This window comes from Anolis sagrei, chromosome 12 (assembly GCF_037176765.1).
Source record: "Anolis sagrei isolate rAnoSag1 chromosome 12, rAnoSag1.mat, whole genome shotgun sequence".
In the NCBI taxonomy this organism is placed as follows: domain Eukaryota; kingdom Metazoa; phylum Chordata; class Lepidosauria; order Squamata; family Dactyloidae; genus Anolis; species Anolis sagrei.
Window position 1 is genome coordinate 1,354,769 of NC_090032.1, and position 27,678 is coordinate 1,382,446.

General features: G+C 45.4%; 1 protein-coding gene across 1 annotated transcript; it reads right to left on the bottom strand.

The window, feature by feature from the left end:
- Nucleotides 1–917: 917 nt before the first annotated feature.
- On the bottom strand, nucleotides 918–27,183 carry MUC1 (mucin 1, cell surface associated). The gene is made up of 15 exons (XM_067472655.1): nucleotides 26,704–27,183; nucleotides 26,359–26,432; nucleotides 25,091–25,230; nucleotides 24,528–24,895; nucleotides 23,089–23,156; nucleotides 22,710–22,855; nucleotides 22,241–22,602; nucleotides 21,271–21,338; nucleotides 19,435–19,580; nucleotides 17,552–17,913; nucleotides 14,041–14,114; nucleotides 12,705–12,850; nucleotides 10,251–10,405; nucleotides 8,319–8,465; nucleotides 918–1,380 (listed from the first exon to the last, which is right to left on the bottom strand). Exons 1-15 carry the CDS (start codon nucleotides 27,181–27,183, stop codon nucleotides 1,312–1,314), a joined length of 2,805 nt encoding a protein of 934 aa, XP_067328756.1. The 3' UTR covers nucleotides 918–1,311.
- Between the last annotated feature and the right edge of the window lie 495 nt (nucleotides 27,184–27,678).

The following is a 27,678-nucleotide window of genomic DNA, read 5'->3' on the forward strand; positions in this document are numbered from 1 at the left end:
TTCTTACATCTCTCCAGAGAAGGAGATAATTAATTAATTAATTAATTAATTAGATAGATGGATGGATGGATGGATAGATAGATAGATAGATAGATAGATAGATAGATAGATAGATAGAATCCTAGTGTTGGAAGGGACCCCATGGACCATCCAGTTCAATCTTATTAAGGAAGACACAATCAAAGCCCACCTGACAGATGGCCATACAGCCTCATCTTACAGCTCTCTAGAGAAGGAGATAATTAGATTGGTAGATAGATAGATCGATAGATAGTGTTGGAAGGGACGCCAAGGACCATCCAGTTCAAACCTATTCTGCCTTTAAGGAAGACACAATCAAAGCCCTCCTGATAGATGACCATCCAGTCTCTGTTTACAACTCTCCAGAAAAGGAGATAATTAGATATTGATTGATTGATTGATTGATAGACAGACTCCTAGTGTTGGAAGGGACCCCAAGGACCATCCTGTTCAAGTATTATTCAACCCTATTCTGCCATTAAGGAAAGCACAATCAAAGCCCTCTTGACAGATGGCCATCCAATCACAGATATGATAGATAGACGCACTGTTTTATAATTTAAGATTTGGAAGGGACCCCAAGGGCCCTCCCATTCAACCTCATTCTGCCATTAAGGAAGGCACAATCAAAGCCCTCCAGACAGATGGCCATCCATCTGATTTGAAATGGATTATTGAGACTTCTTGGATATTTCTATCTGGGGAATCAGCTTTCAATCTTAGTAGTAAACAGAGCTCTTCGTTTGAGAGATTAGGTCTTGGGGAGGCCCTTCAAAGTTCGGACTAAAACCCGGAGCCCTCAAAAAAGAGAAGGGTGGCCCTAGGAATCCCTGACTTGACACATTCCTCCCCATTTGTAATATAAATAAAATTATTATTATTATTATTATTATTATTATTATTTCCATGCAGAAGCCAGTGAAAGGCGTGTATCATGAGATCGTCTACGTATAGTAGCAACGAGGTAATATCACTATTGGAGAAATCTAATGGCTAGGGTGCGTTGTGGGAACTGGAAAGTCTCGGGCTCTTTGCACCTATTGCTGTCTGGGTCTGTTGGGGTCTAGGTGAGATTCCAGTGGCAGGGAGTTCCACCAGTTCATCGTGTCGCCTTCGAGGATGTGGCCGGCTTTGCAAAGAAGTCTATCACGTCTTCCTTGCCGTGAGAACCCCATTTTGACCCACTGGGACAAGAGGGTTGACGCAAGGGTCACTGGTCAAGTCCCGGCTGTTTTGACCCCACTGACCCTTGGGATGACCCCTTGACCAGCCGCCCCCAAGGGCCGCCCCCTACAGGTTGTTGTTGGCCATCACAGGATTGGTGTAGGAAAAGCCGCTGGTGCCGTTTCTGGGGAGCGTCTGCGGAGGGAACGAAAAGAAGGCAGTCAGTATCAGAGAATCAGGTAACCCAAGATGGGAAAGAAAGGAAGACAGGAGTAAATTGGAATGAAGATGGAAGGAAAGGGAAAAAAGGAAGATGAGAAGGAAGAAAGAGAAAGAGATGGATGGAGGATACAAAGAAGGTAACGAAAGGAAGACAGGGGTAAATTGGAAGGAAGGAAAAGAAAAAAAGAAGAGTATGAGAAGGAAGAAAGGAGATAGATGGAGGATACAAAGAAAGGGTGAAAAGACGGAAGGAAAGGAAGGAGGATGGGAGGAAGGAAAGGATAGGAAGAAAGAAAGGGAAGAAAGGAAAAGAAGAAAGAAAGGAAAGAGGAAAGAAGAAATGGGAGAGGAAAAGAAAAAAGGATGAGAAAGAAGAAAGGAAAAGATGGAAGTAGAAGGTAAGAAAAGAGGAAGGAAGAAAAGGAAGGAAGGGATGAGAAGGAAAATAGATGGGTGGAGGATACAAAGAAGGTAAGGAAAGAGGAAGGAAGAAAATGAAAGGAAAGGGATGGAATAGAAAGAAAAGAGGGTGGGAGAGAGGAAGAGATGGGAAGAAGGAAAGGGAAGGAAGAGGGAAGGAAGGAAAAGAAGAGAGAGGTAAAAGAAAAAAGGATGAAAAAGGAGAAGGAAGACAAAAAGAAGGTTAGAAAAGAAGAAGAAAAGAGGAAGGAAGGAAGGAAAAGATGTGAATAAAGAAAATGAAGAAAGGGAAGGAAAGAAAGAGATAAGAGGAAAAGAAAAAAGGGATGAGAAAGAAGATGGAAGATTAAAAGAAGGTAAGAAAAGAGGAAGAAAAGGAAAGGAGGGTGGGAGGGAGGAAAGAAAAGACGGGAAGAAAGAAAATGAAGGAAGAGAGAATGAATGAAAAGAAGAAAGGGATGAAAGAGGAAAAGAAAAAAAGGACAAGAAGGAAAATAGATGGGTGGAGGATACAAAGAAGGTAAGAAAAGAGGAAGGAAGAAAATGAAAGAGGTGAAATGGAAAGAAAAGAGTGTGGGAGAGAGGAAGAGATGGGAAGAAAGAAAAGGAAGAGGGAAGGAAGGAAAAGAAGAAAGGAAAAAAAGAAAGAAGGTAAAAGAGGTAAAAGAAAAAAAGGATGAAAAAGGAGAAGATGGAAGACAAAATGAAGGTAAGAAAAGAAGAAAGGACATGGAGGATACAAAGAAGGTAAGAAAAGAAGGAAGGAAAGGAGGGAGGGAGGAAAAGGAAAAAAGCATGAGGAGGTAAAAAAGAGAAGATGGAAGATCGAAAGAAGGTAAGAAAAGAGGAAATAAAAGTAAAGGAGGGAGGGAGGAAAAGATCGGAAAAAAGAAAAAGAAAGAAGAGGGAAAGAGGGAAGGAAGGTAAAGAGGAAGAGTTGAGAGAGGAAAAGGAAAAAGAGGATGAGAAGGAAGAAAGGAAATGAGGGATACAAAGAAGGTAAGAAAAGAAGGAAGGAAAGGAGGGAGGGAGGAAAAGGAAAAAAAGCATGAGAAGGTAAAAAAGAGAAGATGGAAGAGTGAAAGAAGGTGAGAAAAGAGGAAAGAAAAAAGTAAAGGGGGGAGGAAAAGATTGGAAAAAAGAAAAAGAAGGAAGAGGGGAAAAGGGAAGTAAGGAAAAGAAAGGAAGGAAAGGATGAGAGAGGAAAAGGAAAAAGAAGATGAGAAGGAAGAAAAGAAATGAGGGATACAAAGAAGGTAAGAAAAGAAAGAAGGGAGGGAGGGAGGAAAAGGGGAAAAAAGCATGAGAGGGTAAAAAAGAGAAGATGGAAGGTGAGAAAAGAGGAAAGAAGAAAAGTAAAGGAGGGAGGGAGGAAAAGATTGGGAAAAAGAAAAATTAGAAAGTCGGAAGGAAGGAAAAGAAAGGAAGGAAAGGATGAGAGAGGAAAAGGAAAAAGAGGATGAGAGGAAAGAAAGAAAAAGAAAGAAAGAAAGAAAGAAAGAAAGAAAGAAAGAAAGAGGAAGCTGGAAGAAGGTAAGAAAAGAGGAAGGAAGGAAGAAAAGGGAGGGAGGAAAAGGAAAAAAGCATGAGAAGGTAAAAAAGAGAAGATGGAAGAGTGAAAGAAGGTGAGAAAAGAGAAAAGAAGAAAAGTAAAGGAGGGACGGAGGAAAAGATTGGAAAAAAGAAGGAAGAGGGAAAGAGGGAAGGAAGGGATGAGAGAGGAAAAGGAAAAAGAGGTTGAGAAGGAAGAAAGGGGAAGCTGGAAGATAGAAAGAAGGTAAGAAAAGAGGGAGGAAGGAAGAAAAGAAAAGGAGGGAGGGAGAAAGGAAAAGAAGAAAGAAAGAAAGAAAGAAAGAAAGAAAGAAAGAAAGAAAGAAAAGACCCCAGAGGCCATCCAGTCCAACCCCCTTCTGCCATGCAGGGAAAACACAATCAAAGCATCTCCAACAGATAGCCACCCAGCCTTGGCAATAGTAGTAGTAGTAGTAGTAGTAGTAGTGGAAATCCCAGGGAACACAATTCGAGAACCCCGGGACTCGAGCGAAGGCTGTGAGTGTTGTAACGGTCGGAGTGTTGTGCCCGCCCGTAACTCAAATACATTAATAGCCCATTATCAGGAGAAAGGTGAGATACAGAAATGAGTATATCAACAACAATTATTGACTTTAAGTAACTGCTACTAACTTCGAGCAACCCGCTTAATAACACCACGGAACAGGATTGTTTTTGTGTGTGTTCCTGGGTTCTAAAGGCATTTCCTATTGGCTGCTATCATACAAATCTTGGGAAAAATTGATTAAATTGCCCAAACTTTGTTTTTATGGGAAAGATATCGTTCAGCGCACTTTGTGCCATCAATGTTTATCATTTACACAATGGATCAGCCACTGCCAAAAGGGATAGAAAGTTTCATCTACACTGACGATCGTGCCATCACTACCCAAGCATGAAGCTTTGAAATGGTGCTCTTACTGCCTCTCTCTCTCTGTCTCTCATACACACACACACACACACACACACACATCAATGTTTAACATTTACACAAATGACCAGCCATTGCCAGAAGGGATAGAAACTTTCATCTACGCTGACGATCGTGCTATCACCACCCAAGCAGGGAGCTTTGAAATGGTGCTCTTACTGCCTCTCTCTCTCATACACACACACACATACACACACACACACATCAAAGCTTAACATTTATACAAATGACCAACCACTGCCAGAAGGGATAGAAAGTTTCATCTACGCTGACGATTGTGCCATCACCACCCAAGCAGGAAGCTTCGAAATGGTGCTCTTACTGCCTCTCTCTCTCTCTCTCTCATATACACACACACACACACACACACATCAAAGCTTAACATTTACACAAATGACCAGCCATTGCCAGAAGGGATAGAAAGTTTCATCCACGCTGACGATCGTGCTATCACCACCCAAGCAGGAAGCTTCGAAATGGTGCTCTTACTGCCTCTCTCTCTCTCTCTCTCATATATACACACACACACACACACACATCAAAGCTTAACATTTACACAAATGACCAGCCATTGCCAGAAGGGATAGAAAGTTTCATCCACGCTGACGATCGTGCCATCACCACCCAAGCAGGAAGCTTTGAAATGGTGCTCTTACTGCCCCGCCCCTCATATACACATCAAAGCTTAACATTTATACAAATGACCAACCACTGCCAGAAGGGATAGAAAGTTTTATCTACGCTGACGATCGTGCCATCACCACCCAAGCAGGGAGCTTTGAAATGGTTGAACAGAAGCGCTCTGAAGCTTGAGGTAGTCTTACCGACTATATATATATATATATATATACATCAATGTTTAACATTTACACAAATGACCAGCCATTGCCAGAAGGGATAGAAAGTTTCATCTATGCTGACGATCATGCCATTGCCACCCAAGCAGGGAGCTTTGAAATGGTGCTCTTACTGCCCCCCTCTCATTCATATATATATATATATATATATATATCCATCAATGCTTAACATTTACACAAATGACCAGCCATTGCCAGAAGGGACAGAGAGTTTCATCTACACTGACGATTGTGCCATCACCACCCAAGCAGGGAGCTTTGAAATGGTGCTCTTACTGCCTCTCCCTCTTGCTCTCTCATAATATTTATACAAATAACCAACCACTGCCAGAAGGGACAAAGAGTCTCAACTATGCTGATGATTGGGCCATCACCACCCAAGCAAGGAGCTTTAAAATGGTGCTCTTACTGCCTCTCTCTCTCTCATATATATATATATATATATATATATATATATATATATCCATCAGTGCTTAACATTTACACAAATTGCCAGAAGGGACAGAGAGTTTCATCTACACTGACGATCATGCCATCACCACCCAAGCAGGGAGCTTTGAAAGGGTTGAACAGAAGATCTCTGAAGCTTGAGGTGCTCTTATTGCCTATTCCAGGTGATAGAAACAATATCATACAAAAGCTGAGCACATTTTGTGACAGTTTTTCAACTATTGTTTCCTTGTGACTCGATGATGGTGTAATACAGCGCAATATAAGTCACAGGATGGTTTCGAGATGTGGGGGAAAGGGCAGTGGGAAAGTGTACAGAGCGATTCCTCCGCGGGGCGTGCCGTTCCGCAAAAAGTGACTTTCGGCACGCTATCGGGAGCGACTTTGGTCAGGTGTCGAAGAAAAGAAATGCAAAAAAAGCCAACCGCCACCAACACCGATATCCCCGTTTACATGCTGCAAAGGTTGGACGTGGGAAGCCATGCAAATGCCGGCGACTAGATAGAGACCTGTTTATTGATTAGTCCAGTGAATGACTATACCCACAATAGAAGATCAAAAAATACACAAATAGACACTCAACCCTATCCTAAAATCAATGAAAACACAATAAGACTTGATCAAATAGTAAGTTGGGTAAAAGGGAGAGTAGGGTTGCTGGTCTCTCTCTCTCTCAAGGACAAGAAGGCACCCAATGGGGCCAAGCCTGGCTCCCTCCTCCCTCCGTCCTCTCGCCAGCTTCCCAACCCAACGGACCCAAAGCCAAATATTTGCTCAATCATCTGGTGTTTGTTCAGTCGAGAGCCAGGCAGCGGTGCAAGGCAGAGCAGAGCTGGAGGGATAGCGTAGAGTGGCAGAGTCAGCCAGACACCCTGCTCTCCATCTATCCATCCGTCCTTCTAGCCATCTATCCAGTCACCCTTCTATCTATCCATACTTCTATCCAGCCACTCTTCTATCCATCCATCCGTCGATCCTTCTATTCATCCATCCATCCTTCTAGTAATCCATCCATCTATCCATCCATCCTTCTATCCATCCATCCTTCCATGCTTCCTTCCTTCTATCCATCCATCCATCCTTCTAGTCATCCATCCATCCATCCATCCATCCATCCATCCTTCTATTCATCAATCCATCCATCCTTCTATCCATCCATCCATCCATCCATCCATCCATCCATCCATCCATCCTTCTATTCATCAATCCATCCATCCTTCTATCCATCCATTCATCCATCCATCCATCCATCCATCCAACCTTCTATCCATCCATCCATCCATCCATCCATCCATCCATCCATCCATCCTTCTATTCATCAATCCATCCATCCTTCTATCCATCCATTGATCCATCCATCCATCCATCCATCCATCCATCCATCCATCAATCCTTCTATCCATCCATCCTTCTTTCCATCCATCCATCCATACATACATACATCTATCCATCCATCCATCTATCCATCCTTCTATTCATCAATCCATCCATACTTCTATCCATCCATTGATCCATCCATCCATCCATCCATCCATCCATCAATCCTTCTATCCATCCATCCTTCTTTCCATCCATCCATCCATCCATCCATACATACATACATACATCTATCCATCCATCCATCTATCCATCCTTCTATTCATCAATCCATCCATACTTCTATCCATCCATTGATCCATCCACCCATCCATCCTTCTATTCATCAATCCATCCATACTTCTATCCATCCATCCATCCATCCATCCTTCTATTCATCCATCCATCCAACCTTCTATCCTTCCTTCCTTCCTTCTATCCGTTGTTCTATCCATCCTTCTATCCTGTCACCCTTCTATCCAACCATCCTTCTATCAATTCATCCATCCATCCATCTATCCTTCCATCCGTCTGTCCGTCCTATCTGTCCTTCTATCCATCCATCTATACATCCATCCTTCTATCCATCCTATCCATCCTTCTATCCATCCTATCCATCCTTCTATCCATCCTTCTATCCATCCTTGTATCCATCCATCCATCCATCCTTCTATCCTTCCTTCCTTCTATCCATCCTTCTATCCATCCTTCTATTAATCCTTCTATCCGTCCTTCTATCCATCCTTCCATCCATCCATCCTTTCCATCCATCCTTCTATCCATCCAGCCATCTTGCAATCCAGCCATCTGTCAATTCAGCCATCTATCCATCTATCCAGCCATGCTTCTGTCCTTAATTCTATCCATCCATCCACCCACCCATCCACCCACCCATCCATCCATCCATCCATCCCTGCATTCATCCATCTTTCTATTCAGCCATCCATCCAGCCACCCTTCTTTCATTCCGTTCATTCATCCTTCTATCTAGTCACCTTTCTACCCATCCATCCTTCTATTTATCTATCCATCCATCCTTCTATCCATTCTTCTATCCATCCATCCTTCTATCCTTCTATAGAAGGGTGGCTGCCCTTCTATCTTTCTATCCATCCATTTTTCTACCCACTCCATCTCGTATCCACTGCTCCCTTCCCATGTGAGGGTACGTCTGCCCAAGGTGCCCCTGCCACAACAGCTGTCCTTCCTCACCGTATTAACCTGGGGGCAAAAGACGGGCAGGTGTGGGACCGGACCCCGTGGTCAGAGGAATGACAGTGGTGCAATTCCTTGTGCCATTTAAGATGGCTTGACCTGTGTCCCAAAGAGGACAGGTTCCCGCTCACCGCATTGTACGGGTTCTCCTTGCTTCCGGGCGCCGCGTACCTCCCGTGGGTCTCATACGTGGGGTACTCATTCATGGGGTGGTAAGAGTCCCGGGTGCTGATGAGGTCCATGCTGCCCCGGTGTTGTCGTCGGCACCAGCGGACGATCTGGGGTCAAGGGCAGAGAGAGGATCAGTGGAGATGCCTATCTAGGCTTCAAAGGTGGTGAGGTGACTGAGTAACACATCCACACATAGAAGCGTAGGTGGAAGAGACTCTCAAAGATCATCCACTCTCATTGTTTTGATACACGTAAGGCATTGAATTTTGCCATTGATGATGTTGGGAACCGCTTTGAGTCCCCCCAGGGGCGAAAAAAGTGGTATACAAGCATAAAAAATAAATAATAAAAACAATAAATAAATAAATAAATAAATAAAAATAAAAAATACATACACAAATAAATGAATCTAGCCATCCAGGAAATGCACAATCAAAGCACCACCAACAGATGGCCATCCAGCCCCTGTATTATTATTATTATTATTATTATTATTATTATTATTAATAAGATCTGTATAGGAAGGATAATAATATCGAGGATAGTTGTGACGGTGTGGTGAGTGAATTAGAACCAGACATCCTGAGGAGTGAGGTTTAATTTGCCCTTAAGAAGCATTGCTAACAACAAGGCAGCAGGAGACGACAGGATCCCAGCTGAAAGATGATAATAAATGAATCTAGCCATCCAGGAAAAGCACAATCAAAGCACTACCAACAGATGGCCATCCACCCCCTGTATTATTATTATTATTATTATTATTATTAATAATAATAATAATAATATCTGTATAGGAAGGATAATAATATCGAGGATAGTTGTGACGGTGTGGTGAGTGAATTAGAACCAGACATCCTGAGGAGTGAGGTTTAATTTGCCCTTAAGAAGCATTGCTAACAACAAGGCAGCAGGAGACGACGGGATCCCAGCTGAAAGATGATAATAAATGAATCTAGCCATCCAGGAAAAGCACAATCAAAGCACCACCAACAGATGGCCATCCAGCCCCTGTATTATTATTATTATTATTATTATTATTATTATATTATATTATTATTATTATTATTATTATTATTATTATTTAATAAGATCTGTATAGGAAGGATAATAATATCGAGGATAGTTGTGACGGTGTGGTGAGTGAATTAGAACCAGACATCCTGAGGAGTGAGGTTTAATTTGCCCTTAAGAAGCATTGCTAACAACAAGGCAGCAGGAGACGACGGGATCCCAGCTGAAAGATGATAATAAATGAATCTAGCCATGCAGGAAAAGCACAATTAAAGCACTACCAACAGATGGCCATCCAGCCCCTGTATTATTATTATTAATAATAATAATAATAATAATAATAATATCTGTATAGGAAGGATAATAATATCGAGGATGGTTGTGACGGTGTGGTGAGTGAATTAGAACCAGACATCCTGAGGAGTGAGGTTTAATTTGCCCTTAAGAAGCATTGCTAACAACAAGGCAGCAGGAGACGACAGGATCCCAGCTGAAAGATGATAATAAAGGAATCTAGCCATCCAGGAAAAGCACAATCAAAGCACCACCAACAGATGGCCATCCACACCCTGTATTATTATTATTATTATTATTATTATTATTATTATTATTAAAAATCATAATGGAGTCCACCAAAGATGGAGCTTCCATCGAACTCCAAGGCAGCGAGTTCCACTGTTGAACAGCTCTTCTTATAGTCAGGAAGTTCTTCCTAGTGTTCAGGTGGAATTTCCTTATGGCTTCATTGAGCTCTTTGGCACTGCTTTGCTACATCCCCAGCAAAGGGAGCCGCGGTGTGTGGAGTCTGGGGCCTCACAACAATCGGCGACCCAGAAGGGACACGTGGGAAGAGCTGTTAGGGGTTGAAGGCTGCTACTCACCAGGTACAAGCAGTACAGCAAGAGCAGGAAGAGGATGATGGAGACCAGGACCAGGAGGGCGATGCCCCAGCCAGGGACGCCGCCTGAGTCCGATCCTGAGCCTGAGCCGTCTGTTTTGGTGGTATCCGGGGCACTTGTTGGAGTAATGGCTTTGGCTGAAGGAGAAACAGAGCATTTGCATCAATGGAGGACGTTCTTTCTCTCGTCATAATTCAAACACATCTACAGACACACATCCAGCCCAGCCCTATTTAGCCGGCCAGGAAATGCACAATCAAAACCCTCCCGACAGATGGCCATCCAGCCTCATCATGAGCAGGTTTGTGGAGGAATACAGCTATAGACCTCTAGAGTTGGATGAGACCCCCAAAAAATATCCAGTCCAAGCTCTTTATGCCCCAGCACTATCTGATCCTTCCCAACAGGCTTTGTTTAGAAACCTCCAGGGAAGGGGATGCCATCTTCATCATTATCGTGCATCATATTTTGCTCCATCAATGTTTAACATTTACACAAATGACCAGCCACTGCCAGAAGGGAGAGAGAGTTTCATCTATGCTGACGATCGTGCCATCACCACCCAAGCAGAGAGCTTTGAAATGGTTGAACAGAAGCTCTCCAAAGTTTGAGGTCTTTTACTGCCTCTATCTATCTATCTATCTATCTATCTATATGCATATATATCCATCAATGTTTAACATTTACACAAATGACCAACCACTGCCAGAAGGAACAGAGAGTCTCATCTACGCTGACGATCATGCCATCACCACCCAAGCAGGGAGCTTTGAAATGGTTGAACGGAAGCTCTCCGAAGCTTGAGATGCTCTTACTGCCTATATATATATCCATCAATGTTTAACATTTACACAAATGACCAGCCCCTGCCAGAAGGGACAGAGAGTCTCATCTACGCTGATGATCGTGCCATCACCACCCAAGCAGAGAGCTTTGAAATGGTTGAACGGAAGGTCTCAGAAGCTTGAGGTGCTCTTACTGCCTACATATATATATATATACACACACACACATCAATGTTTAACATTTACACAACTGATCAGCCACTGCCAGAAGGGAGAGAGAGTTTCATCTATGCTGACGATCGTGCCATCACCACCCAAGCAGAGAGCTTTGAAATGGTTGAACAGAAGCTCTCCAAAGTTTGAGGTCTTTTACTGCCTCTATCTATCTATCTATCTATCTATCTATCTATATGCATATATATCCATCAATGTTTAACATTTACACAAATGACCAAACTCTGCCAGAAGGGACAGAGAGTTTCATCTACGCTGACGATCGTGCCATCACCACCCAAGCAGGGAGCTTTGAACGGGTTGAACGGAAGCTCTCCGAAGCTTTAGGTGCTCTTACTGCCTATATATATATATATCCATTAATGTTTAACATTTACACAAATGACCAGCCACTGCCAGAAGGGACAGAGAGTCTCATCTACGCTGATGATTGTGCGATCACCACCCAAGCAGAGAGTTTTGAAATGGCTGAACGGACGCTCTCTGAAGCTTGAGGTGCTCTTACTGCCTGTTACAGGGAAAACCAGCTGATTCCTAATTTTTAACATTTACACAACCGATCAACCACTGCCAGAAGGGAGAGAGAGTCTAATCTACGCTGACGATCGTGCCATCATCACCCAAGCAGAGAGCTTTGAAATGGTTGAACTGAAGTTCTCTGAAGCTTTAGGTGCTCTTACTGCATATATATATATATATATATATATATATATATATCCATCAATGTTTAACATTTACACAAATGTCCGGCCACTGCCTAAAGGGACAGAGAGTCTCATCTACACTGACGATCGTGCCATCACCACCCAAGCAGAGAGCTTTGAAGGGTTGAACAGAAGCTCTCTAAAGCTTGAGGTGCTCTTACTGCCCATATATATATATAATTATATATATACACATCAATGTTTAACATTTACACAAATGACCAACCACTACCAGAAGGGAGAGAGTCCCATCTATGCTGACGATCGAGCCATCACCACCCAAGCAGAGAGCTTTGAAATGGTTGAACTGAAGTTCTCTGAAGCTTTAGGTGCTCTTACTGGCTATATATATATATATATATATATATATATATCCATCAATGTTTAACATTTACACAAATGACCAGCCACTGCCAGAAGGGAGAGAGAGTCCCATCTATGCTGATGACCGTGCCATCACCACCCAAGCAGAGAGCTTTGAAATGGTTGAACGGAAGCTCTCCGAAGCTTGAGGTGCTCTTACTGCTTATTCCAGGTGATAAAAATAATATCATATGAAAGCTGAGTGAATTTTGTGATAGTTTTTCAACAAATATCTCATCAAATCTGAACCGATTCAAGAAAAACATAGTTTCCCAGGTGTGTTTTACTGGAATTCTTCACCCCCTCTTTCCTTTTTTAAACCCCGTAAACAACATTGCATCGCCCTTCACCTTGGATGTCTGTCAATTCCATGCCCTGGTAACTATCCTTAGGCGCATTCTTCAGGCTCGTTTCCACTCGATTTGCAAATTCAGGGCTGGAGGTGCTGTCGGTCTTCCGGAAACGCACTTCCGAGTTTACCATCACGGAGCCAGAACTACGAGATGGAAAGAGGAGAGATGTGGCTCCAGACATCCCACATTTGGACCCCAAACTCCCCGAATAAACTCTTAGGAGGCATTGCATTTGCAATATTAGAAGGTTTTCCCCTGACATTAAGTCCAGTCGTGTCCGACTCGGGGGGTTGTTGCTCATTTCTAAGCCGAAGAGCCAGCCTTGTCCGTAGACACCTCCAAGGTCTCTACGGACTGCATAGAGTGCCGTTACCTTCCCGCCAGAGCGGTACCTATTGATTTACTCACATTTGCATGTTTTTGAACTGTTAGGTTGGGAGAAGCTGGGGCTAACAGCGGGAGCTCACCCCGCTCCCCGGATTCATAGACACCTCCAAGGCCATGTGGCCACTGGCATGACTGCATGGTGAGCTGCTACTTTCCCGCCGGAGCTGTACCTATTGATCTACTCACATTTGCGTGTTTTCGAACTACTAGGTTGACAGAAGCTGGAGCTAACAGTGGGAGCTCACCCCGCTCCCTGGATTCGTAGACACCTCCAAGGCCATGTGGCCACTTGCATGACTGCATGGAGCACCGTTACCTTCCCGCTGGAGCTGTACCTATTGATCTACTCACATTTGCATATTTTTGAACTACTAGGTTGACAGAAGCTGGGGCTAACAGCGGGAGCTCACACCACTCCCTGGATTTGTAGATACCTCCAAGGCCATGTGGCCACTGGCATGACTGCATGATGTGCCGCTACCTTCCCGCCGGAGCTGTACCTATTGATCTACTCACATTTGCATGTTTTCGAACTGATAGGTTGGGAGAATCTGGGGCTAACAGCAGGAGCTCACCCCATTCACCGGATTCGTAGACACCTCCAAGGCCATGTGGCCACTGGCATGACTGCATGATGTGCCGCTACCTTCCCGCCGGAGCTGTACCTATTGGTCTACTCACATTTGCATGTTTTCGAACTACTAGGTTGGGAGAAGCTGGGGCTAACAGCGGGAGCTCACCCCTGCTCCTCGAATTCGAACCGCCAACCTTTCGATCAGCAAGTTCAGCAGCTCAGCGGTTTAACCCACTGCGGGATCCATTAGGCACAATACGTTGCATCTATTGCATATGCTCCTCCTTTCGAAGTGAGCAACCAGCCTTACTCGGGGTTTTAGGGCCCCCGTACCATGGGACCCATTGCAATTATTCTGCCCCACTTTCATACCTGAAGGAAATTATAGAGAATCCAAGGTATTCTTTGCTATCTGCGAAGGCGGAAGAGACATAGACTGCTTTGTACTGCGGAAAGAAAGGAAAGGCAAGTTGGGTTTGCGAGTATTATTATTATTATTATTATTATTATTATCAAAAAATATTATTGAGTTGGAAGCGTCCCCAAAGAACTATCCATCCCAACCTCTTCTGCCAGGCAGGGAAAGGAGACGATATCAAGGTGGATTATTTGTCTTAGGAATAGAAGTTTGAGTAGACAAAGTGAGTCGATAGTACATTAAGAGTGGGGTATACCACAGGCAAAAAAGAGATAAACGTAAACCTCTTTGCAGATGATATCATGTTAGGAATAGAAGTCTTAGTGGATAGAATAAGGAATAGTATAGAATAAGGCAAGAGGTTTGCTGGTAAATTATTATTGCTGTTAGTATTATACAAGGGCCCCCAAAAGGCTATCCAGTCCAACCCCTTCTTCCAGGCAGGATCCAAACCCTCCCAACAGATGGCCATCCAGCCTCATAGACATTAACAGGTTCAGGGTCAAATAGGGCTATATAATCAAAGACTTCTAGACTTGAAAGAGATCCCCAAAGGATATCCAGCTCAACACCCTTCTGCTATAAAGAAAGGCACCACCCAAGCCCTCCCAACAGATGGCCATCCAGCCTCATAGACATTAGCGGGTTCAGTGACAAATAGGGTTATATAACCAAAGACTTCTAGACTTGAAGGAGATCCCCAAAGGACATCCAGCCCAACGCCCTTCTGTTATAAAGAAAGGCACCATCCAAACCCTCCCGACAGATGGCCATCCAGCCTCATAGACATTAACAGGTTCAGGGACAAATAGGGCTATAGAATCAAAGATTTCTAGACTTGAAAGAGATCCCCAAAGGATATCCAGTCCAACACCCTTCTGCTATAAAGAAAGGCACCATCCAAACCCTCCCGACAGATGGCCATCCAGCCTCATAGACATTAACAGGTTCGGGGACAAATAGGCTTATAGGATCAAAGACTTCTAGACTTGAAAGAGATCCCCAAATGACATCCAGCCAAACACCCTTCTGCTATAAAGAAAGGCACCACCCAAGCCCTCCCGACAGATGGCCATCCAGCCTCACAGACATTAACTGGTTCAGGGACAAATAGGGCTATAGAATCAAAGACTTGTAGACTTGAAAGAGATCCCCAAAGGACATCCAGCCCAACGCCCTTCTGCTATAAAGAAAGGCACCATCCAAACCCTCCGACAGATGGCCATCCAACCTCATAGATATTAACAGGTTCAGGGATAATTAGGGCTATATAATCTAAATACTTTATTTTCTCTACAACCTGAAATTCCGTTAAATTTGCAAGTTCTTCTTTTTTCTTTTTTGGCAGGTTTTTTGTCAATACCATTGTTTTTTTCTTGTTAATTTTTAGTCCGGCTACTCTCCCATATTGCTCAAATTTATCCAGCCACTTTGATATATTTTCTGTTGGGTTATTGATAATGCAGATTATATCGTCTGCGTACGCTCTTACTTTGTAATTTTCCTTATTAATTCTGATGCCTCTTAATTCCGGGTCGTTTCTTATATTGTTTAATAGAGTTTCTATTGCCATTATGAATAAGAGGGGTGGTAATGGACATCCCTGTCTTGTACCCTTGCCTATTTTTATGCTTCTGGATTCTTGTAGATTTATTAGCATTTTGACCTCTTGAAAATCGTGTATTGCATTTATGGCATTAGTGAATTGATATCCGAGGTCCAATTCTTTCATTAGCAATTTTAGGTAGTCCCAGTTCAGGTTGTCAAATGCTTTTTCGGCGTCTAAACTAAGTAGAGCGAATTCTTCTTGATTATGTCTTTCGTAATATTCAATTAACAGGTTCAGGGATAAATAGGGCTATAGAATCAAAGACTTCTAGACTTGGATGAGATCCCCAAAGGGCATCCAGTCCATCTTCATTCTGCCAGGCAGGAAGGCACCATATAATCCTTCCCAACAGATGGCCATCCAGCCTTTGCTTAGGAACCCCAAGGGTAGGAGATGCTGTCATCACCACCATCATCATTATCAACACGGAGTTGGAAGAACCCCACTTCTACAATACAGGAAAAGCACAACCAACAGATGACCATCCAGCCACTGTTTGAAGGCCTCCAATTATTACCATCCAAGCCCTCCCGACAGATGGCCATCTAGCTTCATAGACATTAACTGGTTTAGGGACAAATAGGGCTATAGAATCAAAGACTTGAAAGAGATCCCCAAAGGACATCCAGTCCACCCTCATTCTGCCAGGCACGAAAGCACCATATAATCCCTCTCAAAAGAAGGCCATCCAGCCTCTGCTTAGGAACCTCCATGGGAGGAGATGCCATCGTCGTCATCATTATCAATTATTATTATTATGATTATGATTATTATTATTATTATTATTGAAGAATCATGAAGTGGGGAGAGACACTCAAAGCACCCCCAACAGATGACCACCCAGCCTCTGTTTAAAAGCCTCCAATTATGATTTGTATCCTGAAAAAGAGACTTGTCGCCATATAATCCCTCCCAAAAGATGGCCATCCGGCCTCTGCTTAGGAACCTCCAGGGGAGGAGATGCCATCGTCGTCATCATTATCAATTATTATTATTATTATTATTATTATTATTGAAGAATCATGGAGTGGGGAGAGACACTCAAAGCACCCCCAACAGATGACCACCCAGCCTCTGTTTAAAAGCCTCCAATTATTATTATTTGTATCCCGAAAAAGAGACTCGAATAAGCTCATCGCCATAAAACCAATGCAATGCAATACAAACCCATACAAATATACACAATGATGAAAATAGAATTAAATTGTTAAAAAATTAAATAGATTTGCCTGAAGCAAAAAGTTACAATGTGTTGGGGAGTGCCTGATGTCCTTGGGGAGGGAGTTCCAGAGTCGTGGGGCCACCACCGAGAAGGCCCTGTCCCCAATGATGAAAATAGAATTAAATTGTTAAAAAATTAAATAGATTTGCCTGAAGCAAAAAGTTACATTGTGTTGGGGAGTGCCTGATGTCCTTGGGGAGGGAGTTCCAGAGTCGTGGGGCCACCACCGAGAAGGCCCTGTCCCCAATGATGAAAATAGAATTAAATTGTTAAAAAATTAAATAGATTTGCCTGAAGCAAAAAGTTACATTGTGTTGGGGAGTGCCTGATGTCCTTGGGGAGGGAGTTCCAGAGTCGTGGGGCCACCACCGAGAAGGCCCTGTCCCCAATGATGAAAATAGAATTAAATTGTTAAAAAAATAAATAGATTTGCCTGAAGCAAAAAGTTACATTGTGTTGGGGAGTGCCTGATGTCCTTGGGGAGGGAGTTCCAGAGTCGTGGGGCCACCACCGAGAAGGCCCTGTCCCCCAACGGCATCGCGCTTGCGATGCCGGTGGGATCGCGAGCAGGCTGTGCATTCATGTGTGTGTCCCTTACCAAACGCCGGCTCTTTCTGGCGGGGTTAGCACTTACCATTTTGTCAATCTTCTCCTTTAGGTCCGTGTAGTCCTTGCTGTTTGGATTCGACAATTCCTCACTGAACGGCATGTTAGTGATGTGGAAAGTTACAGAGACCCGCACTGTTGCCGGGGCGGCCGTCAAGGGTTTGCTGGTCTCCTCAGGGCTGGACGGCTTGGTTGGCGCGGTTGACGAGGTGTCCTCGGAGGGGCCGGGGCTTTCCGTTGTAGTGTGGTCCTCTGGGGAGACGGGCGGCTGTACTGGGGTCGCCGTGTCCTCAGACGGCTTGGGAGGGGTGGTTGGGGAGGTCTCCTTGGTGCCGGGGGCCTGCTCCGTTTTGGACACTGTAGTTGTGGGCAGTTCCGTTGGGATGACCGCTGTAGTTGGGAAAAAGCTTGGATGTCACTTCGGCTTTCTCCCACTCTTTCCTTTTTCCAAACCCCATAAACAACATTGTCTGCCCCTTGATCTGATCCATCTGTCAGGATTAATTTAGATATATGTGTGTTTTCTAGGGCTGGGCAATTCGTTTCGTTAATTCGTAATTCGTTAAAAAATTCGTTAATTTTTGAATTACGAAACGATTACAAAAACTTTTTTTTAACCTGGAAGTGTTTTTAAATATCGAAACGGCAGGCGCCAAAAAATTTTGTATTTCCGTCCATTTCGGAAATACGTAAGATGGCCGCCTGCCGATGCTTGCTGGGAGCTCTCCTCTCTCGGCGCTGGCTGAGCAAGCGAGCGAGAGGCGAGCGAGAGGGGCGAGCGAGCGGCGAGCGAGAGGGGCGAGCGAGCGGCGAGCGAGAGGGGCGAGCGAGAGGGCGAGCGAGAGGGGCGAGCGAGAGGGCGAGCGAGAGGGGCGAGCGAGAGGGCGAGCGAGAGGGGCGAGCGAGAGGGCGAGCGAGAGGGGCGAGCGAGAGGGCGAGCGAGAGGGGCGAGCGAGAGGGCGAGCGAGAGGGTGAGCGAGAGGGCGAGCGAGAGGGGCGAGCGAGAGGGCGAGCGAGAGGGCGAGCGAGAGGGCGAACGAGAGGGCGAGCGAGAGGGGCGAGCGAGAGGGCGAGCGAGAGGGGCGAGCGAGAGGGCGAGCGAGAGGGGCGAGCGAGAGGGCGAGCGAGAGGGGCGAGCGAGAGGGCGAGCGAGAGGGGCGAGCGAGAGGGCGAGCGAGAGGGGCGAGCGAGAGGGCGAGCGAGAGGGGCGAGCGAGAGGGCGAGCGAGAGGGGCGAGCGAGCGGCGAGCGAGCGGCGAGCGAGAGGGCCCGCCAGAGTGAGTGCCTGCCTTCCCTCCTTAATAATAATTTTAATTTCTCCTCCCTATTCTACTAAATTAATAATTAAATTTAAAAAATATTTTAAAATATTGAAAAAAAAAGGGCGCCATCTTTACAAAATGTTTTGTAAATATTTACGAAATTTCGTAAATACCGAACTTTTTTTTGTGGAAAATTTTGTAATTATTTTAAATATCGAAACAAAAAAAAAACCCCAATTACAAATCGATTTTAGAAACAAATTTTTGCGTTGTTACCCAGGCCTAGTGTTTTCAAATGTGTTTCTATGTAATTCCAAGATGGATTCTACTGTGTATTAGAAATGCTCATGAGGCTGTGACTATGTAACCTTGAGAGAAGTGAGATCATGTACGCTCTTGCTGGGAACAGAAGGGAGTAGTCCGTCTCAGCCAGAGAGATGAGAGATAAGCAGATGTGAAGAGACTTTCGTTTTGACTAGTTCCTGATTGTAGCTCACTGTAGCAAGACGTGTGCTTCGAATGTGCTGAGCAAACTTAGTTTCTTTTGTAACTCAAATCCTGCAGAGTCCTTATTTTTTGCAACACAGTGCCTGCTGATCTAGCAAACCTTCTGCTGCGCACCCCCAAACTCTGACACCATCCCCCTTCACCTTGGATGTCTGCCAAATCCATGCCCTGGTGACTATCCTTAGGCGCATCCTTCAGGCTCGTTTCCACTTGGTTTGCAAATTCAGGGCTGGAGGTGTTATCGGTCTTCCGGAAACGCACTTCCGAGTCCACCTTCACGGAGCCAGAACTATGAGATGGAAAGAGGAGAGATGTGGCTCCGGACATCCCACGTTTGGACCCCAAACTCCCCGAATAAACTATTATCTTAGGAGGCATTGCATTTGCAATATTAGAAGGTTTTCCCCTGACATTAAGTCCAGTCGTGTCCGACTCGGGGGGTTGTTGCTCATTTCTAAGCCGAAGAGCCGGTGTTGTCCGTAGACACCTCCAAGGTCTCTATGGACTGCATGGAGCACCGTTACCTTCCCGCCGGAGCAGTACCTACTCACATTGGCATGTTTTCGAACTGATAGGTTGGGAGAAGCTGGGGCTAACAGCGGGAGCTCACCCTGCTCCCCGGATTCATAGACACCTCCAAGGCCATGTGGCCACTGGCATGACTGCATGGTAAGCCGCTACCTTCCCGCCGGAGCTGTACCTATTGATCTACCTACATTTGCATGTTTTCGAACTGATAGGTTGGGAGAAGCTGGGGCTAACAGCAGGAGCTCACCCCATTCCTCGGATTCGTAGACACCTCCAAGGCCATGTGGCCACTTGCATGACTGCATGGAGCACCGTTACCTTCCCGCTGGAGCTGTACCTATTGATCTACTCACATTTGCATATTTTTGAACTACTAGGTTGACAGAAGCTGGGGCTAACAGCGGGAGCTCACACCACTCCCTGGATTTGTAGATACCTCCAAGGCCATGTGGCCCCCAGCATGACTGCATGGTGCACCATTACCTTCCCGCCAGAGCTGTACCTATTGATCTACTCACATTTGCATGTTTTTTAACTGATAAGTTGGGAGAAGCTAGGGCTAACAGCAGGAGCTCACCCCATTCCCTGGATTCGTAGACACCTCCAAGGCCATGTGGCCACTTGCATGACTGCATGGAGCGCCGTTACCTTCCCGCTGGAGCTGTACCTATTGATCTACTCACATTTGCATATTTTTGAACTACTAGGTTGACAGAAGCTGGGGCTAACAGCGGGAGCTCACACCACTCCCTGGATTTGTAGATACCTCCAAGGCCATGTGGCCCCCAGCATGACTGCATGGTGCACCATTACCTTCCCGCCAGAGCTGTACCTATTGATCTACTCACATTTGCATGTTTTTTAACTGATAAGTTGGGAGAAGCTAGGGCTAACAGCAGGAGCTCACCCCATTCCCTGGATTCGTAGACACCTCCAAGGCCATGTGGCCACTTGCATGACTGCATGGAGCGCCGTTACCTTCCCGCTGGAGCTGTACCTATTGATCTACTCACATTTGCATATTTTTGAACTACTAGGTTGACAGAAGCTGGTGCTAACAGCGGGAGCTCACCCCGCTCCCCAGATTCGTAGACACCTCCAAGGCCATGTGGCCACTGGCATGACTACACGGTGAGCCGTTACCTTCCCGCCGGAGCTGTACCTATTGATCTGCCTACATTTGCATGTTTTCGAACTGCTAGGTTGGGAGAAGCTGGGGCTAACAGCGGGAGCTCACCTCCGCTCCACGGATTCAAACCGCCAATGTTTCTATCAGCAAGTTCAGCAGCTCAGCGGTTTAACCCACTGCACCACTGGGGGCTCCATGAGACACAATACATTGCATCTATTGCACATGCTCTTCCTTTCAAAGTGAGCAACCAGCCTTGCTCAGGGCTTTAGGGCCCCCGTACCATGGGACCCCTTGCAATTATTCTGCCCCTCTTTCATACCTGAAGGACTTTATAGAGAATCCACGGTAGTCATCTGCGAAGGAGGAAGAGTTATACACTGCTTGGTACTGCGGAAAGAAAAGAAAGGCAAGTTGGGTTTGCGATTATTATTATTATTATTATTATTATTATTATTATCAAAAAATATTATTGAGTTGAAAGTGTCCCCCAAGAACTATCCATCCCAACCTCTTCTGCCAGGCAGGGAAAGGAGATGATATCAAGGTGGATTATTTGTCTTAGGAATAGAAGTTTGAGTAGACAAAGTGAGTCGATAGTACATGAATAGTGGGGTATACAATAGGCAAAAAAGAGATAAGTGTAAACCTCTTTGCAGACGATATCATGTTAGGAATAGAAGTCATAGTGGATAGAATAAGGAGTAGTATAAAATAAGGCAAGAGGTTTGCTGGTAAATTATTATAGTTGTTGTTAGATACAGTGAGTAGATAGTACATGAGTAGAGGGATATACAATAGGCAAAGAGGAGATAAATGTAAACCTCTTTGCAGACGATATCATGTTAGGAATAGAAGTCTTAGTGGATAGAATAGGAACCCTCCGATAGAATAAGAAATAGTACATGAATAGAGGGGTATAAACTAAGCCAAGAGGTTTGCTGGTAAATTATTATTGTTCTTGTACAAGGGTCCCCAAAAGGCTATCCAGTCCAACCCCTTCTTCCAGGGAGGAAAAGCACAATCAAAGCACCCCCAATAGATGTCCATCCAGCCACTGTTTAAAGGCCTCCAATTATTATGATTTATACCCTGCTTTCTCTGTTCTGAAAAAGAGACTCAAAGCCACTAATCGTCTTCAAACCAATGTCAGCCCCAAATATACACAATGGCTAAAATAGAATTAAATTATTTAAAAAATAAATAGATTGCATGGAGCAAAAGGCAGAGCATGGATTGGTGTGTTTGTCCCTTGAGGAACGCCGGCTCTTTCCTGCGGGGTTGGCACTTACCATTTTGCCAATACTAGAGGATAGGTTCTTGAACTCCTGGCTGTTTCGATCTTTCAATTGCTCACTGAAATTCATGTTCCGGATGTGGAAAGTGAGTGAGACTTGCACGGCGGTTGCCGGATTAGTCACCGGGGCTTTGGTGGTTTCCTCGGGGCCGGAGGTGGGCGAGGTGTCCCCGGAAGGGCTTTTCGTCCGAGTGTGGTCCTCTGGTGAGACGGACGGCTGCGCTGTGGTCATTGTGTCCGTTGGCTTGAGAGACATGGTCAAGCTGGACTGCGAGGTGGTCGGGGAGGTGTCCTCAGTTCTGCTGGTTGGCTCTGTTGTGGGCACTGTAGTTGTGGGCAGTTCCGTAGGGATGACCGCTGCAGTTGGGAATAAGCTCGGATGTGACTTTGGCTCCCCCCCCTTTCCTTTTTTCAAATCCCATAAACAACCTTGGCCGCCCCTTGTCCTGCTCCGCCCCCTTCACCTTGGATGTTTTCCAATTTCATGTCCTGGAGACTCTCCCTAGGCGCGTCCTTCAGACCTGTTTCCACTTGGCTTGCAAAGTCATTGCTGGAGGTGTTATCGGTCCTCCGGAAATGCACTTCGGAGTCCACCTTCACAGAGCCAGGACTATGGGGCAGAAAGGGGAGACATGTGGCTCCGGGTGTCCCACGCTCAGGCCCCAAACTCCCCAAATAAAGGATTATCTTAGGAGGCATTGCAGTGCGACATTAGACACAATACATTGCATCTAGTGCATCTGCAATAGATGTTGGTTACTGCTCTTCCACTCGAAGTGAGCAACAAAGCTTTAGGGTCCGCACTATGGGACCCATTGCAATTATTCTGCCCCTCTTTCATACCTGAAGGATTTTATAGAGTATCCAAGGTAGTTATCTTCGAAGGAGGAAGAGTTATACACTGCTTGGTACTGCGGGAAAAAAGGAAAGGCATGTTGGGTTTGTGGGTATTATTATTATTATTATTATTATTATTATTATTATTGAATATTGTTGAGTTGGAGGGGTCCCCAAAGAATATTATTGAGTTGGAAGGGTCCCCAAAGGGCTATCCAGTCCAACCCCTTCTGCCAGGCAGGAAAAGCAGATGATATCATGGTGGGCTATTTGTCTCAGGAATAGAAGTTGTAGTAGAGAGAGTGAGTAAATAGGACATGACTAGAGGGATATACAATAGGAAAAGAGGAAATAAATGTAAACCTCTTTGCAGATGATATTGTGTTAGGAATAGAAGTTTTAGTAGAGAGAATGAGGAATAGTGCAAGAGTAGAGAGATATACAATAGGAAAAGAGGAAATAAATGTAAACCTCTTTGCAGACGATATTGTGTTAGGAATAGAAGTTTTAGTAGAGAGAATGAGGAATAGTGCAAGAGTAGAGAGATATACAATAGGAAAAGAGGAAATAAATGTAAACCTCTTTGCAGATGATATTGTGTTAGGAATAGAAGTTTTAGTAGAGAGAATGAGGAATAGTGCAAGAGTAGAGAGATATACAATAGGAAAAGAGGAAATAAATGTAAACCTCTTTGCAGACGATATTGTGTTAGGAATAGAAGTTTTAGTAGAGAGAATGAGGAATAGTGCAAGAGTAGAGAGATATACAATAGGAAAAGAGGAAATAAATGTAAACCTCTTTGCAGATGATATTGTGTTAGGAATAGAAGTTTTAGTAGAGAGAATGAGGAATAGTGCAAGAGTAGAGAGATATACAATAGGAAAAGAGGAAATAAATGTAAACCTCTTTGCAGACGATATTGTGTTAGGAATAGAAGTTTTAGTAGATAGTGAGTAAATAGGACATGAGTAGAGAGATATACAATAGAAAAAGAGGAAATAAATGTAAACCTCTTTGCAGACGATATTGTGTTAGGATTAGAAGTTTTAGTAGATAGTGAGTAAATAGGACATGAGTAGAGAGATATACAATAGAAAAAGAGGAAATAAATGTAAACCTCTTTGCAGACGATATTGTGTTAGGAATAGAAGTTTTAGTAGAGAGAATGAGGAATAGTGCAAGAGTAGAGAGGTGTACAATAGGTGAAGAGGAGATAAAAGTCAACCTCTTTGCTGATGATATCATGGTGGAGTATTAAATTAGAATGAAATGATTTTAAAAATAAATAGATTGCATGGAGCAGAAAGCTAAACAGTGAGAGTGTCGGGGCAGAGCATGGATGGGGAGGAAAGAGCAAACTCTTGCATGCCACACACGAAGGGTCTCAGAGAAGGTCTGCCCTGCCCTCCAAATCCCTCTGGCTCTTTCCCGAACGCAGCACTCACCACCTCCCCGACGGTCGTGCTCAGGTTTTTGAACTCCTCACTGGACTCGTTCCGCAATTCCTCAGTGAAATTCCAGTTGGTGATGTGGAAACTGAGATAGACCCCCACTGGGGCCTTTGTGGGAGTCGGCGGGGTGCCTTTGGAGGGCTCCTCCGTAGTTTTGGTGTTGTCTGGGCCAGTCGGAGAGCCGGTCAGGGAGGTGTCAATCGTTGTGGACAACCCCGTTGTGGGCAGTGAGGAAGTTGTGGTCGGCGACCTCTCGGATGGAGTGGGAGTGGGGGTCAGGCTAGATGGTGAGTGGGTCGGAGAGGTGTCCTTGGTCGTGGTGGGTGACTCCGTTGTGGGCACCACCACAGGGGTGCTGGTCACTGTAGTTGGGAGGAAGTTCAGATGTCACCTCAGCTCCACATCCCTCATCAAACCTTCCTTGCAGTGAATTCCGATTCCTTTCACCACGGTCTTGAGGTCCAACCAAGGCTGCTGTGGTTCCAATATTTACCCGCCCCTGATGGCCATCCTCAACCTAAGCAAATCCACCTAATGCTCATCGAGAGACTCCTCACCGTTGGAGACCTCTAGGTTCTTCCGAATCTCATCGCTTGCATTCGTCAGGCTGGTCCCCACTTTGGTCGCAAACTCAGGGTTGGTGGTGTTCTTGGTGGCCCGGAAGTGCAGCTCTGAGTCCACCGCCACGGAGCCATTGCTAGGGATGGAAAGAGAGACGGGAAGCAGGAGAACGTGGCACCACTCCCACTGGGTCCCAGTGCCCCAGCTTTGCCTCCTGTGGGTCTCAGGATCCGGCCCCTTATCTCTACAAGAACCGAATCTGATTATGGGACACTCAAAACTTCATCACTTTGGCAAGCTCCAAGTCGAGCTTGCATAAGATGCAGCCCGCGGGCCGGATACAGCCCGGACAAGGCGTTGGTGTGGCCCATCTTGCACCCATCCCCAGGAAGGAAGGAAGGAAGGAAGGAAGGAAGGAAGGAAGGAAGGAGAGGGGAATAAAGGGAGAAAGAAAGAAAGAAATAAAGGGAGGGAGGGACCTAGAAAGGAAGAGGAAGGGATAGGTAGGAAAAATATGGGGAAGGAGGGAGGAAGAAAAAGAAGAAGAAAGAGTAAGAAAGAAAGGTAGGTAGGTAGGTAGGCAGGAAAAAGAGGAAAGGGAGAAAAGGAAGACAAACATTGGAGATAGGAAAAAGGGAGAAAAGGAAGGAAGAAACAAGAGGAAAGAAGACAGGAAGGGTGAAAGGAACGAAGGAAGGAAGTAAAAAGAGGAGGAACGAGGGAGAAAAGGAAGAAAGAAACAGACGAAGGAAGGAACGAAAGGGTGGGCGAAAGAGAGGAAGGAAGGAAGGAAGGAAGGAAAAAGAGGAGGAATGAGGGAGAAAAGGAAGAAAGAAATAGATGATGGAAGGAGGACAGGAAGGGTGGAAGGACAGAAGGAAGGAAGGAAGGAAGGAAGGAAGGAAGGAAGGAAGGAAGGAAGGAAGGGAGGGAGGGAGGGAGGAAGGAAGGAAGGAAGGAAGGAAAGAAGGAAGGCAAAAGTGGGGGAAGGAGGGAGAAAGGGAGGAAAGAAAGGTAAGTAGGAAACAGAGAGGGAAGGAATTCGGAAAGCATGGTAGAGTGGTTTGAACCTTGGACTGTGGCTCTAAACTCATTGGGTGCCTTTAGGCAAGTCCCACTCTCTCAGCCTCAGAAGAAGACAACGACGACGACAACACTCCTAATCAATCATTAGTTATACCTTCCTTGGAAAGTTAGGTGCATCCCCAAGTGGTTGAAACCACTCCCAGGTTGTTTGGCTCTATTCCCACCCCCCACCTCTTACCTGAAGGAGATCACCTTGTATCCAAGGAAGACCTCACGGTCAGGGCAATCTGAACAGTTGTAGATGGCTTGATACTGTGGAAGGAAGGAGAGGAGAAGGAAGTGGGACTGAGTGCAGGGTATTCGTCTGAGCACTGCCTAGGACCCAAGGGCAGGTTGAGTTGGGGGTCACTTCCGAGTGACCCACAACTCAAGTGACCTTTTGGGTGGTAAAGATGGGGAGGAAAGAGGAAACATTCTCCAGTGGGCCCTGTGTGGCCCGATGCATGCCACGCAGGAAGGATCTCAGGAAAGGTCTTGCCTGCCCTCCAAATCCCTCTGGCCATTTCCCGAACCCAACACTCACCACCTCCCCGATGGTCATGCTCAGGTTCTTGAACTCCTCACTGGACGAATTCTGCAATTCCTCAGTGAAATCCAAGTTGGTGATGTGGAAACTGAGGGAGACCCCCATGCGGGGTTCTTTTGGGGGAATCAGCGGGGGGTTTGTAGAGGTCTCCTCCGTGATGGTGGTGCTGTCCAGGACGGATGGAGAGGCGGTCAGGGAGGTGTCCCCAGTCTTGGTGGACGTCCACCTTGTGGTCACTGTGGTCTCAGGGATGATTGAGGTGGCGGATGGCCCTGACCCTGATGAAGTCATCGACGTGTCCTCATTGGACCCGTTACTTGTGGTCACTTGGGGCTTCTCCGTGATGGTGGTGCTGTCCAGGACGGATGGAGAGGCGGTCAGGGAGGTGTCCCCAGTCTTAGTGGACGTCCATCTTGTGGTCAATGTGGTCTCAGGGATGATTGAGGTGGCAGATGGCCCTGACCCTGATGAAGTCATCGACGTGTCCCCATTACTTGTGGTCACTTCATCCCCTGATGTGTTTGGAGTGGTGCTATGGCTGGACGGAGAGGTGTTTGTGGAGGTATACTCAGTTGTGGTGGGCATCTGACTTGTGGTTGTTGTGGGAGCATCAGATGTCTTCAATGTGGCCACCGTCTCAGTGGATGGTTTTTTTATGGTTGTGATGACCTTAGAGGACCATGTAGTCAGGGTGTTTGATGAGTTGACCTCAAGGCTACTGGTTGTGGTGGATGTCTGCGTTGTTGAAGAAGGGAGTGTCGGGTTGGGTGTTGAGTGCGTCGTCGAGGTGTCTTCGGATGTTGAGGAGGAACCGTCCACTCTTGTAGGAGTTGAATCAGTGGATTCCGAAATTGTGGGTGACATCTCGTCCGCGTGAGAGCCGAGCTCTGCTGTAGTTGGGAGGAATCTCACATGTAACCTTAACTGCTCTCCTCAACAATACGTCAGCTCAATAGACAAAGCAAACAGCAG